This window comes from Elgaria multicarinata, chromosome 3 (assembly GCF_023053635.1).
Source record: "Elgaria multicarinata webbii isolate HBS135686 ecotype San Diego chromosome 3, rElgMul1.1.pri, whole genome shotgun sequence".
Classification (NCBI taxonomy): Eukaryota; Metazoa; Chordata; class Lepidosauria; order Squamata; family Anguidae; genus Elgaria; species Elgaria multicarinata.
In genome coordinates this window covers 81,165,823-81,179,653 of record NC_086173.1, presented here as the reverse complement: position 1 = coordinate 81,179,653, position 13,831 = coordinate 81,165,823, and the positions used below count along the sequence as shown (strand labels likewise).

General features: G+C 40.3%; 1 protein-coding gene across 12 annotated transcripts in view; it reads right to left on the bottom strand.

The window, feature by feature from the left end:
* RAPGEF6 (Rap guanine nucleotide exchange factor 6) overlaps positions 1-13,831 on the bottom strand; it is a 163,359-nt gene that overhangs the window by 35,568 nt on the left and 113,960 nt on the right. For 5 of the 12 annotated variants that reach the window (XM_063120721.1, XM_063120723.1, XM_063120713.1 and 2 more), the window contains 7 exons: positions 11,573-11,730; positions 10,336-10,350; positions 6,007-6,247; positions 4,965-5,348; positions 3,347-3,558; positions 1,086-1,209; positions 279-302 (listed from right to left, as the gene is read on the bottom strand). In XM_063120721.1, the coding sequence (XP_062976791.1) occupies positions 279-302; positions 1,086-1,209; positions 3,347-3,558; positions 4,965-5,348; positions 6,007-6,247; positions 10,336-10,350; positions 11,573-11,730 (1,158 nt within the window). The remainder of the gene's footprint in view (positions 1-278; positions 303-1,085; positions 1,210-3,346; positions 3,559-4,964; positions 5,349-6,006; positions 6,248-10,335; positions 10,351-11,572; positions 11,731-13,831) is intronic. The other 7 variants (XM_063120724.1, XM_063120714.1, XM_063120718.1 and 4 more) reach the window with 3 other exon arrangements.

Below are 13,831 nucleotides of genomic sequence, written 5' to 3'. Positions count from 1 at the left end.
TCTAAAATCTTAGGCTGCCTTGAGGCCCAGTATTGGGCAAAAGGCGGGATAATAATAATAATAATAATAATAATAATAATAATAATAATAATAATAATAGAATCTAAGTTATCTTCATGGCCATGTTTTCCCTTAAGTTTGGGAAAAGTTAGAAATGACTATTGCAGTGTTAATAAAATGCATGCTTTTGTTCAAGTGCATGCACTAATCAGGATGCAGAATGTTAAAAGTTGCATAACTTCTTTTAAATTCTAAATTGCATTTATCTCTACACTTACCCCAAACTCCTCCACCTCTTCTTCCTGTAAGCAAGAGCCATATACAATGAAGCATGTATTTAAAAAGAAAAGAAAAGGGGGGAAAATCACAGTTGAAAGTCAGAAAGGAAAAGAATGTAGACAGGAAAAAAGAGAAATGAAAATTTCAATCAGGTAAAAACACTTTTCAAAACAGTGAGATTTTTTTCCCCAATGGAATACAGAGACAACACTTGTTATAATACATGGTGATACAGAAACACACAGAACAAAAGGGTTGGAATTTAAAAGACAATGTTTGGGGAGGGGGGGACAACCTCAAGTTACATTTGTAGATGGTGGTGGTTTTTTTTAAGATTACTCCCTTTCCCATCTAGATTACAGTACTTGTTCCTTTATATAGATGGTTGCAATTTATCTCAAGGGCAATGCAAATTAATTATCTATTGGTCCTGATCATATTACAACTGAATTTTAAACACCGTAGTTCCATTTTAATGAGATCCTGAGTTAACATTTTCAATGTCAAAAATTATAGATGCTTAATGCCATTGACCTAGCTATAGTTGTTGATTTTTTCTGTTAAGTTGCATTGTATTCAATATTTATATATTAAAATATGCCAAGTGTTAACTGTTTTAAGTAAACTATTAGCTGTTCAGTTTTTAGATCTCTACTCAAGCACTGCAACCAGCACTAACAGAACATCTACATTTATTTCACATTCACTTTCCCATGATAAATGTTAACAAATAATGAAATTAAATACAATATAAACATTAATATATTATTGCCTTGTCTACATCCACCCCATTTCAAATGCCATACCTTTGTCTGAACATTACAGCAGGATCCATGTTAGCAGAAGTCATTCTGATGACTTGACGAATCTCTTTGGCAATCATTCTGAGTTTCTCAAAATTTACCAAGCCGTCCACCTTTGAATCATTTCCTATACAATTAAAATATGTGAAAAAAATCTTTAAGAGTGCTTAAACACTTCTGAGGCTGACAGTTTATTTCTTTCATATATCACAACTCGTCATCAGATGTCAAAGGGCTTGAATTCAAGCATCAGTTAAAACTACAAGAAGATGTAAGGCAGAGTAGAGATGCCAGTCAAAACACAGTGGAAATGCTAACGTTATCCTCTTTCAACTGTTTTCATAGTGACAGCTGTCACCAGGAAGGAAATGTAACAAGTAGACTGTGCTCACTTTGATTTTTCAACAATAAAAAGGGTCATGAAACTGATAGCAATAAGGTTATTACCTTTCAAAAATTGGTTCTACCTCTTAATTTAGGTGGGAAATAATTTATTCTCACCAGTTTTCAACTATTTCAGACCCATAATTCACTATTAAACCCAGAATACAAAATGGGAACTCTTTTAATTTGTTTTTATGTACATGCCCATTTTGGCAGGTACAAGTTGTGGGGCAGGAGTGATTTTGCACTTGCTGAATTTCCCTCTTATTTACAGCAGATAATAGTAAATGACCTCTGTCCTCTTTTGCTTTTTGTCATCTGTCCCTCCCTCTGTTTTTCTTCTTTTCTCTCTCCTACTTCTCTTTTTAACAAGATTGTTTTAAAAGAGAGCAACGTATTTGTGAATACTACTGATCCATCACTTGAAGACCAATATATTATGGCTAGAAGTATTAAAGAAAAGAAAATGTACTGCAGTATGAAAGGATGGAAAGGGAGGGAGACAGATGCCGTTATGCAATGTGTAGAAGACAGAGAATGATGGAATGGCCACAGAAGTAAAGATGAAAATAGAAGAATTTCATTACTTTGGGGACAAGCGACTAAGTAAACACACATATATATATATATATATATATATATACACACACACACACACACACACACACACACACACACCGCCACCATCCATATTTATGTTGACACCATCTGACTACATCCCAAAACCTGATATCTCACATCCCTGAGTTCTTACTGACTTTTTAATTATTATTTTTATGCTGTTCAGGCCAGGGTTTCAATGAGTTCCCGATGGACAAATTCTGCTGGACGCTTGCCACTAGTGGTTATCACATTATTTGCCAATGGGAGCATGAGGAAAGTTTGAGTATCTGGTTAATGGACGAATTGGGGCTGATCTGGCTTCCCTGGTAAAGTCTGTCTGTAGCTTAGCACTTGGATCCACAGGCTACATTCAAGGACTATACACTTACCTGCATAAAACATTTTTATAACTAAAATTGCATGAAGGTGAAGGAAGGTTTTAACTAACCGTAGGAAAAACGGTTTCATCCTACACAATAGTTATTGTTAACTAAAAGCACATAAAACACCGAGATCATAATGAAAACTGCAAAGGCATGCATTTTAAATAATGATGCAATATCCACATAGCATAATTAACTGGCAAAGTGCTTCAAATGCTTAACAGAAAACTTCACAATAGCATTAGTATGGTAAGCCATATTGTTATCACTTATTGTTCCCATAGTGGTGGCCTGAGACAGAGATACAAAAGCTTGCCCAAGGCCACCCAGTGAGTTCAGCCAGTGGCCTAACTGAGATATGAATGAGAGAAAAGGGGTGATGTTCAGCTTTCTAATGCCTTGAGGCATTAATTTACGCAACTTTACGGCCGTAAATGGGCCATTTACACCTGTAATGTTGAGTAAATGGCTGCTTTTCAGCCGCCATTTGTGCAGGATTTGTTTTATGGAAATAGACAAGTCGCCATTTTAAAAGAAAATGGCTACTCCTTTGAAAAACTGTGTGAGCTCATGACAGGTCTGCGTAACAAGCAGGGGGCTCACACACCTGAGAAAGTCTGGATTATCTGGATCAGACTGAAGCGACTCTGGATGAGCTGACCCACTTCAGTTGTGGACCGATTCAGTCCGAATCGCCTCACTTCAGCTTGGAATTTGGATCCGGGTCTAAAGTGGTGCACAGCCCTAATATTTCATTTTAATCTAAATCACACCAAGTATGGTTAGTATAAAGGTTGTTCCTCTTGGGCAGCAAATCTCAGATCCCTTGGCAGAAACCAATGAAGTACTGACATGCAATTCAATAAGTAGGCTCATTACTTTTCTGTGAGTTACCTTCATGAAGAAATGTTATGTCTTTCTTGACAACAGGAAAGAGTGGAATAATTGGAGGTTGCATGCTCTGACTGCTAAGAATGTTGCGATATTTTGCCATGTTTCTAGATGGGTCAAAAAGATCTTGAAGGTCTCGAAGGTGTTTTTCATACTTGTTTGGTAACTTTTCCCAAGTACCTCTGAGTCGAGCTACTGGTGCCAGATTAAGACCACTGCAAGAGATTTTTTTTCTTATATTACGAGGTTTAAGGAAGTACTGTTGCATTTATTAAGTGCTGATGTATTTTTTAATAAAGCATGTTCCTGAAAAAGCTTACATACTATCACTTCTGTGTATCACTTGTGTAACTTGGCGAGTTTTTGGGAAGTGGAGCTCCCGGCATCCCCTGAAAAACTGTATAGGAGGGTCCCACATTCCTCTGGAGCACTTTTTCTTGCATATCAGGATCTTGCTTAGCCCTGTTTGAACAACTGGGACCAGAGCCATAACTCAGTGGTAGAGCATATGCTTTGCATGGAGAAGGTGGCAGGTTCAATTCCTAGTATCTCCAGGTGGTCTAGGAAAGAATCCTGCCTGAAATCCTGGAAAGCCTCTTCAAGTTAGTATCGACAATATGGGCTAGATGGAACAAAGGTTTGACTCAGTGATTGGGTTCAAACAACATGATAACCCATGATGACAACCCAAGATCCATTAATATGTTATCTGTGGGATGTTTCACCTCCCATCCCACAGTGGGTTATTTCCCCCAAATAAGCCAGCCTGAGTACCCCCAATCTGCAGTAACGGTTACTTTACGTATGGCAGGCTAGTATGTTGTCTATTGTGCCAGCATGGATTACAGAGCTGCTCAGCAAGAGCAGCCAAAAATGCTGCTTCTCCTCTCAAGAGATCTCTATTCCCCCTGCAAAGGAAGCTAGGATACTTGTCCAGCTGGGCAGGATGACTGCAGGAGCAGGAGAGTGAGGTGAAATAAACTACTCTGTGTATATTGTTTTCCTGATCATCTGTGAATCCAGCCAGTTTAAGGCAACTTCCTATGTTTCGAAGATCATGAACTCCTGATCCCTCCAGTATGAAGTGCAAACTCCTACCACCAGTCTTAGACACAACTGAGCGTTACAATGGCCGTGACAAAGCAGTTAAGGCAAGCCAGGAATCCTGGGTTGTTCCAGAAGGGAGAGAGTAGGGGGAAGAAATACTGTGGCTTTCTCTTGATTACTTTACCATGGTTAAACAATTGGCAGTATATCATCTGCACTAGTACATTATATAAATGCTTTCTCCCCAAATGAAAACAAGACTGATTACTACTGTTGGGGGGGGGGGAATCAAACAAGGTAGGTATGACTCTTTAGGGTTATGGGTTGACATTTATAAATATATTATACATTTCCACCTCATAAACTGTAGGGTTCATACGTACCTTGTTTAGTTTTTTTCTATAAACTTCAATCATACTGCATACAGATTTATCAAGTTGTTGGGCACATCCCAGATTTCCCAATAATTTCTCAAAGTCTGGGATTATTGGCCATGATCTTCAAATGACTCAAAAGTACTCTATTTAAATTCTAGTTTTCTGCTACTCTTAGCTTTCAAACGACAATAACCTACCTTATAACAGCAAACATAGAGTTGAAATTCTTGCACTCTCGACAATGGAGAGCAATTTTTATAAAATGTTTTACAATCTTCATCCTTTTGAGCGGGTTTGGCTCTGATAAAATTTCTGTGGCAACCCAAAACGTCTCTTGGTTAATAACATCCTCAAACTGTTTTAGGTTAGCATTTCCTGTTTTAGACTCAAGCTTATATAGTTCATCAATATATTCAGTAGGCTCAATGTTCCGAAATAATTCAAAGTCTCTCATTGATAGCTGAGTAGCCACCTCAATGGTGCTCAGCTGTAGAAGGGAAATCTGGCTCTCTCTAAGCAATTCTTGAGCATCTTCATCTGAGCATAGAGTCTCCGTTTCCATATTATTTTTCAGGTAGTACCTAAATGCATAGTTAGAAAAACAAACATTAAATGCCTTTCAATTCATGTTGAATACAGTAAAGCAGAATTCTTGTCTGGCTGTAATTAATAATAAAAAATAACTACAGTTCCCTAGTTCTGCACCATTAAGATTAGATATCTTCACCATGAATAACTAGTTTTATCTAAGTTAAACTTTAGGCTTGACAGAGAACAAAAGATCACTGTCTGCTTTAATTGCAGATGCAAACATACATTATTATATTTTCTATTATCTGAATTCCTATGTAAACCTTAGAGGTTATACCACTTCCAGTGTGGTGTAGTGGCTAAAGTGGCTAACTGGAAGTCAGGAGATCTGGGTTCTAGTCCCCACTCGGCCATGGAAACTCACTGGGTGACTTTGGGGCTAGTCACACACTGTCAGCCCAACCCACCTCACAGGGTTGTTGTTGTGAGGATAAAATGGAGAGGAGGATTATGTACGCCACCTTGGGTTCCTTAGAGGAAAAATGGTGGGATATAAATGCAATAATACATACATAATACATACATCATAGGCAAGAAGTATTTTTTTTGTTCGTTGGCAATAAAAGTCTCTCTTTTCTTTTTCTTTTCTCTCTTATCGATTTTCTTTTCTCCCCACCCCACCTTACTTTTAAATGAAAATAGACGTACCTCCCATTGAGCTGAATTCGGTCTGCTAACTTCGAAAATTGGTCAGGAAGCCTTCTCTGCTTGATAACTCCTTCGGGACTCACAGAAACTTCACAGAGAGAATAAGTGTCTGAGGCGCCTGTCAAATTGAATTCGTGCACTGCATGGCTTACAACTTCTTTTGCTGTAGTGTCTTTGCTAATGATAATGTAACAACTCTGTTGATCGGCCTTGAAAACTCTTATAACCTGATCTGGAATGTCTGGATTTAAAACAAAACATTTTAAAAGTATATAAAGTTATTTCTTTGGAATTTATAGAATGTTGTTTATTTAATCTTTTGCTTTTAAACTATAAAGTATAAATGTACATTTTCCATCTAGTAGAAATGGATCACAATCAAATAATGTTTTGTGTAAGAATATGTCCATTATTCTTTGTTCAGCCTATAGCAATGGGACTTTACATTGCATGTCGCTTCTCTGAGAACATCCTTTTATTTTATTTCTTTTTATGTTTCTATAGACACAAGACTATTTGAGATTTTAATCCTCCTTGTGCACACTGACTAAACCAGTAACTTATGGTCCTGTGCTTTCAATGCTACATAATGCTACCATAATTTTGGAAATAACTGTAGTTAGTTCATGTGAATTATGACAAGACATCAGTGTCTCATAAATCAATAAGGTTCTAAGCTTCAAGTTTAGTTTATTGATTTGTTTTTTCTTGTGGACAATTTGCTCTTTGTTAAGTAGTGACTATAATATATTATATATACTCTGGTTTGAAAAATTCAATTGATAGAATGTAGTGCTATATAAAGTACCACATACTTATTTTCTTATTTTCTTCTTATAAACCAAAAAACAAGACAAAATTACTTTAGAGTCGGCATGACTCCATCTCAGGCAGAGCGGATTCAAATGTACAGGCAAAACACATGGTTTATAACTCCACACACTGATTGGGTTTGCACGACACTTTAAGTCACAAAGGTTTATTTTTCTGAATTAACACTGGTTTATTGTATCATCTGCATGTGGTTTTCCCCAACCATGGTGGCTTATTTAGTCAAAATAAGCAACCCTGGAAGCCATGGTCTGCAGTGAGGGTTATTTTAAGCATCGTTGATTACTGTGTCATCTAGTGCTCCACTGTGGCTTGGCTTAAATACATCGCCTACGGAGTTGCCTGGCAAGAGTAACAGACACTGTTGCCTTTCTTGTCCGCTGGGGCCACGATCGCCATTCGCAATTGTGCTCATGCTGCTTGCCATATCCCCTTCCCAGCTCTGATTGTAACTGGTTCACTTTTTTTAAAAATGAACCTTTCCTGAATTTCCTCCCATGTCCGCAAATGGGGCTTCCCATGTGTACATAGAAAACCAATGGATGGAAAACATGCAGGGGTGCAAACAGGGAAAGCTGGGATGTATTCCCTCTTATGACTTCTGCCTCCTTGCTGCTCTTGAGAGTGGTCAAAAATGACAGCTCTCAAAAGCAAGGCAGAGAGCGATAGAGCGAGAGAGATCCCTATGGGGAGCTGGGAAAGCGCCCTGTTTTTTCTGTGGAAGCGAGAGTGCCAAGCATGGGGAGAGGTAGTAGGACGTAAAACCGCACTTCCTCAGAAGAAATGGGGTGCTTTCCCAGAGGGGAAACAGGAAACAATTTCTTTTAAAATGTCTCAAGAACAAAACAAAACAAAAAACATTAAAATACATGGTAAGGGGGAGTGTGGAGGAGTGGCTGCCCAGTTGGGGGGACTCCTTGAGGTGTTACCCCAACCTGGCAGGAAAGGGGATCCCGCTAGGAAGCCTGTGTGTCAGAGCGGAGTGGTAAAGAGATCCTCTGCTTTCATAGAATCATAGAATAGTAGAGTTGGAAGGGGCCTATACAGCCATCAAGTCCAACCCCTCACTCAGTACAGGAATCCACCCCAAAGCATACCTAACAGATGTTTGTCTAGTTGTCCAGCTACCACCTTGCTCTGAAATACTGGCTTCCCAGCAGAATCTGCCTCCTTCCATAGGTTGAGGGACTCCTTACCCAATCCCAGTTCTCCTCCACCCCAAAGGCCCTTCCCCCCAGTTTGGGAAAGAGGCTTGGCGAAACTCGTGTTTAGAAAGTCAAGAAATGGGGCTCTTTCCCAAAAGGGCCACTCTCACCCTTGCAAGAATAGGAAATCCACAGGGAAGTGGGTGATTTCACAGGGAGTGGGGGTGGGGGAAAGGGTTACTGTTACCTACTTCCCTCTGTGTTTCCCATGTGTGCCGGGGAGGGGGGGCAACACAGTCCTTGGCAGGGGGTGGATTTTAAACCATCACCTCTCCAAATGTTTGGATTTTTCTTTATTCCCTTCTTTTGCACATAATGGGACTGAGGAAATTAAAAACTTGAAAATTGGGGTGGTGGCAAAATCCACCCTATCCCCCATCAGGAATTTTCTTTATTTCCCCAGTCCCATTGTGTGCAAAAGTGAACTAGGGAAATAAAAAAAGGAAGGGAGCTGACCCTGATCGCCATCATGATTGAAGACAGGAAGGGAGATCTCCAGGGATGCCAGGTCCTCAGGGATGTGGGCTGGAGGACTGAGCGCGGGGAAGCTATGCACAGTAGCTTATTTGCCCGATCATGTGATACACGCAGTAGCTATTTTTAAAACAAGCTACTGTGTGTAGCTTATAAACCACCATGGCTTAAAGTGACATTTGAACCTGCACACTGTGTCATTTCAGATTGCAGGTGGAGGGATCACATGTGCTGGCTATCTGTCTAGTTAAAACACACTCCTCGCACATAAAAAGCTAGCACCTAGATAGAATGCAAAATGAAAACTCTTTTCCTTCACGTGATAGCTCTTATTACATTGGGACAACACTGAAACCTGCAATTTCCCCCCTGCAATCTGAAATTATGGTCTGGAAATGATTCTATCATATGATTTGCTTGAATCAGATGCAGTGAGTCTGAATCAACCATGAGTTAAATCACACAATTTGTTCCCAAAACTTGGCATTTCAATATATGTTGTCAAAGCACAAGAACCTATGAATTCATCATATTTCTCTCATCTGGAAGAAAAAAGATCAACAGGAATCAATGTATGCAATATTTCTAGATCATTATTATTTGGAAATAATTTTACTTTCACCTTCCTAAACTTACCTTATTTTAGGATAGAAAATTTTGTCATCTCTTTTGCAAAACCGAAGGGTTGAAGAACAAGACTAGATAGCTTGGCTTGTTCGCACAACACAACAGCCCACCATAGGTTATTTAACTCACACTGAGACAGCAGTGCATCCGGCCACCATTTTAAATATGCACCCCTGCTCAAGGGTTGCTGAGTCATGTGAACTTGGTGAGTGTGGGTTATGAGACTGTGGGTTAAACAACCCCTAATTAACCCATGGTCTGTTTTAGGGTTATGCAAAAGTTGTTTATAAAATGGACAATGCCTATCATCCCCAGCCAAAATGGTCAACGGTGAGGGATGAAAAAAGTCCAACATCTGGGGAGCTATAGTTTGGAACCACTGCATGAGATATCCTCAAAAGGAGCTCAAGACAGCAATCATGGTGTCCCACCCCCATCCCACCCCACTTTATCCTCACAATTTCCTTGTGAGGTAGGTTAGACTGTAAGAAAGTAACTGGCCCAGGGTAACCTAATGAGCTTTATGGTTGATTGGGGATTTGAACTTGGTCTCTCAACCCCTAGCTCAACACTCTAACCACTGCAACATGCCGGCTCCTATCAAGCCTAATTGAAGAGAACATCACCAGCAAGGTCAGTATAGACAGGCATCGAGTACTTTTTCAAAATCAGCCACCTTTATTGCACAAAATTATGGCCATATCTTGTCACTTCTGCATTCATTTGACTGAGCCACAGCTCTTTCCTTCATGTACCATTGGTACCCTGCTGAATCACAAATCATCCTCTCCTCCCTAGAACTCTTCCTTGCAAGGATGCATTGTTTAAAAATTGGACTGTGTTGACAAGGTAAATATTTTATAGGAAAGTGTCATTACATTTATGAGAAGCATTAGGAACAAAAGTCAGCTATCTCCAACCCTCAAAGGAGCAATAATTTGGAGAATGTGCAAGCTAATACAAGCACAGCAAACAAAGAATGATTATATCGTCTAACACATATGTTAAAAGTTCAGACACTGTAATGAAACAGGTTCAGCTATAATCCTGAAACTGTTTTTACCATTACAACTACTCATATAAAGTATTATCATTAAAAACAGTTGATTTTTCTTTAAAAAAAAATACCCCACATTGTTTGAAAACATAATACATGAAAGAAGTTAAGAATGCCATTGATTGGGATACTTACAGTAAAAACCAACCGCTGCAGGATAAAAAAAGGGAGCAAAGTCAGGATCCAAACATTACACTGACACCATGAGTCAAAACCTATGTAATTGTGGATCTGAGAAAAAGTAATTTTGATTTCCCTCTTACTAAAAAAATGCACTTTAATAGTAATCTGAATCCTTATTACATCTAAGACATATTAAAAAAGCACAGGTAAAATAACTGAAAAGAAATTTCTAGTTGTGTAAACTGAAGTTGCTACATAAACTGTTACATAAACATAAACCAATGCCACAAGGTGAAGTTAGAACGTATAATTAAGCAAGTTTCTGATAGTACAGGGGATTAATTCATTAAAGGGGGAAGAGGTATTTATGACAGAAGCAATCATGGGTCAAGAACAAAGAGATATACACATTGCTAATAAATGGGTTTAGATTAGAGTTAACAAGATTTAAAACCATGAGAACATAATCCTACACATGCTTAAAATGAAAAAAGTATTCCAGCCCCCAGCATTCCCCAGCCAGCCAAGGTGGCTGGGGAATGCTGGGAGTTGTACGGTATTTTGCCCTCATAGGATTTTGCCTTCAGAGAAGTAAAATTATGGAATAGTCTCAAGTCTATAGCAGTCATGAGAACAACGTTCCCTGGGTTGTTGTAAACAAACAATTATAAGGGAGTAGTTGATGTTTCCCTCAGTGGGACCTCATTTGTTTTAGAAAAGCTTTTTTCTTCTTTCCTGTGCTGTAGGCACCTCTGACATAGTTCCCTTTCTTGCAACACAACCTGATTTAAGTATTTACAGGTATTGGGACATAGAGTACATAGCTTTCGAACTCTACAAAGTGTGTAAGTTAAAACAAGTAGTAGCTATGAAAGTATGATGCTAAATGCATTAACATGCCCCATTGGCCACAGTCCAGAACTTAGTAGAGCTTTAATGAGCCCACAAAGCCCTGTGGACAAAGGGACTTCTTGCTCTTTTCTTTGAACTGGTAAGTGTTCACATTCCTTGACAAACTGAAGAGAATGAGGTAGGCCTGGCATGCCCAGGCATTTAGGCGTGCATCACAATCACAGATGGTAGCAACTGCACTGAACTTGTTGGCATAATTATCCAGCCACATATTAAATTGCCATGCTGCCTACAAAAATATGCTGGGAAACCTAGCAATTAATAGTCGAGGATGCTTTCCAGTAGAGTAGGAGATCTCATAAGACATATATGTATTGGAAAAGTGAATTGATTTTACCTGAAGGATTAGAAAAATCCAACATGCTGGTGGTAGGCTGCAAGAGATCAGGACTGCTGGACGATAGCGTGCCCGGAATAGGCATAATTGCCAAACTGTGTCTGCATTGTCTTGTCCCCACAATACTGTCATCCTGTGACTGGTTTACACTGCCATCACTGTAAGAGAGTTTTAAGTTTCCTGTGTTTAGATAATATAGTTACTCTATATATGCGAAGCAAAACAAGGGAAAATTTCCAGTAACAATAGAAACGTGATATCATGGAACAATGCATTTTATGGTGTGAGGTTTTTTAATCTATACCTCTTGTTGCTCATAGGCTGCTGCATCCCTAAATTTCTAAGTAAAATGGAGCTGTTTATCGGTAACTGCTCTCAGAGCATTACTGTGTGTGCATCTGTGCAGCCCCAAATGCAAAAGGCAGTGGATCTTGCAAGCAGTCATGGCACTAGTACTCCCACTCTGCCTGCTAATATTTGTGTACGGAGCAGAAGTTGCGGCAAATATCTTTCTATCCAGCCTCTTTCTTGTCAGTGTGGAGTCTATAACACATTAGAGAATCCTGCCTGTACAGCAAAGAAGGCAGGCAGGATGTGCAAATAAGCTTCATGAGGTGTGTGTTCACATTTGGCAGACTGCCCTACATGAAATGGGGTGTAAAAGGCTCTCATTAGAACAGACTTCAGGGAAGCATATGTTCTTCTGAAGCATCTTTTCTGACCATCCAATGCAGAATGCTTCAGGAAGGCCAAGAAAATTGACGGTACTCTTCTACTGTATATACAATATTTATATACTGCCCCCCATTCAAAATTTCAGAGCACTGTACAACATAGAATAAAATAAAAACACATTAAAATAGATTTTTTTAAAAAGCAAAATGCAAAGTGAACCGTGGCTGGTCATCAGGGAAAGGCTTCCCAGAACAACGACATTTTCAGGAGGCGCTGAAAGGAATACGAAGTTGGCGCACCTGCCTGACCTCGAGGCAGGGAATTCCATAGGAGGGGCGGCCACTACGCTGAGGGAGTCCCCTGGTGGACTCCAACCGCACAATAGGTCTATGTGGAACCACCAGGAGCAGGCCCTCGGATGACTTCAGTGACCAGGCAGGTTGATAGGGGAGAAGGCGCTCTCTCAGGTATCCTGGTCCCAAGTTGTTTAGGGCTTTGTACACTAGTACAAGAACCTCAAACCTGGCCTGGTAGCTAATAGGCAGCCAGTGCAGTTCCCTCAGCAGAGGAGCTACATGTTGGAAAGGGGCAGCTCCAGACAACAGCCAAGCTGCAGCATTCTGCACTAGCTCCAGCTTCCGGAGCAGCTTTAAAGGCAGCCCCACATAGAGTGCGTTGCAGTAATCCAATCTTGAGGTTACCAATGCCTGTACCACAGTGGCCAAGTTATCCCTGTCCAGGAGAGGCTGTAGCTGGCGAACCAGCTGAAGCTGGTAAAAGGCACTCCAAACCACTGTGGCCACTTGAGCCTCCAGTGACAGAGATGGATCTAAGAGTACCCCCAAACTACAAACCTGATCTTTCAGAGGGAGTGCAACCCCATCCAGAACAGGCAATAAGCCTACCTCCTGGACTCGGGAACCACTCACCCACAGGGCTTCCGTCTTGCCAGGATTCAGTCTCAGTTTATTGGCCCTCATCCAGTCCATTACTGAGTCTAGGCACTGGTCCAGGACCTGCACAGCCTCAGCTGATTCAGTTATCACAGAGCTGCGTATCATCAGCATATTGATAGCATTTAGCTCGAAATCCCCTAATCACCGCTCCCAGCAGCTTCATATTGATGTTAAATAACGTTGGGGACAAGATAGTACCCTGCGGCACCCCATAGCTCAATTGCTAAGGGACTGAGGAATTGTCACCCAATGTAATTCTCTGAAAAGGACCCCATAGGTAGGACCGGATCCACTGTAGCACAGTGCCTTCGATGCCCATCCCACAGAGTTGATCAAGGAAGATACCATGATAGATGGTATCAAAAGCCGAAGAGAAATCAAGCAGAATTAACAGGGTTGCACTCCCCCTGTCCCTCTCTTGAAAAAGGTCGATATATCATTTGCAGTTTGCTGATTTTAAGGGCCTTGGCCTGTTCTAGCCTCAGGAAGCTGAATAAGATTCATAATCTGGTTTCACAGGAAGAACTAGTACCTGTTTATGAAGGCCACCCTGAAGTTAACACCGTATGTCTCTTGCTCCCTGTGTGAAAAGAGGATGTCTACACAGGATACCCAACTCCTTAGCTCA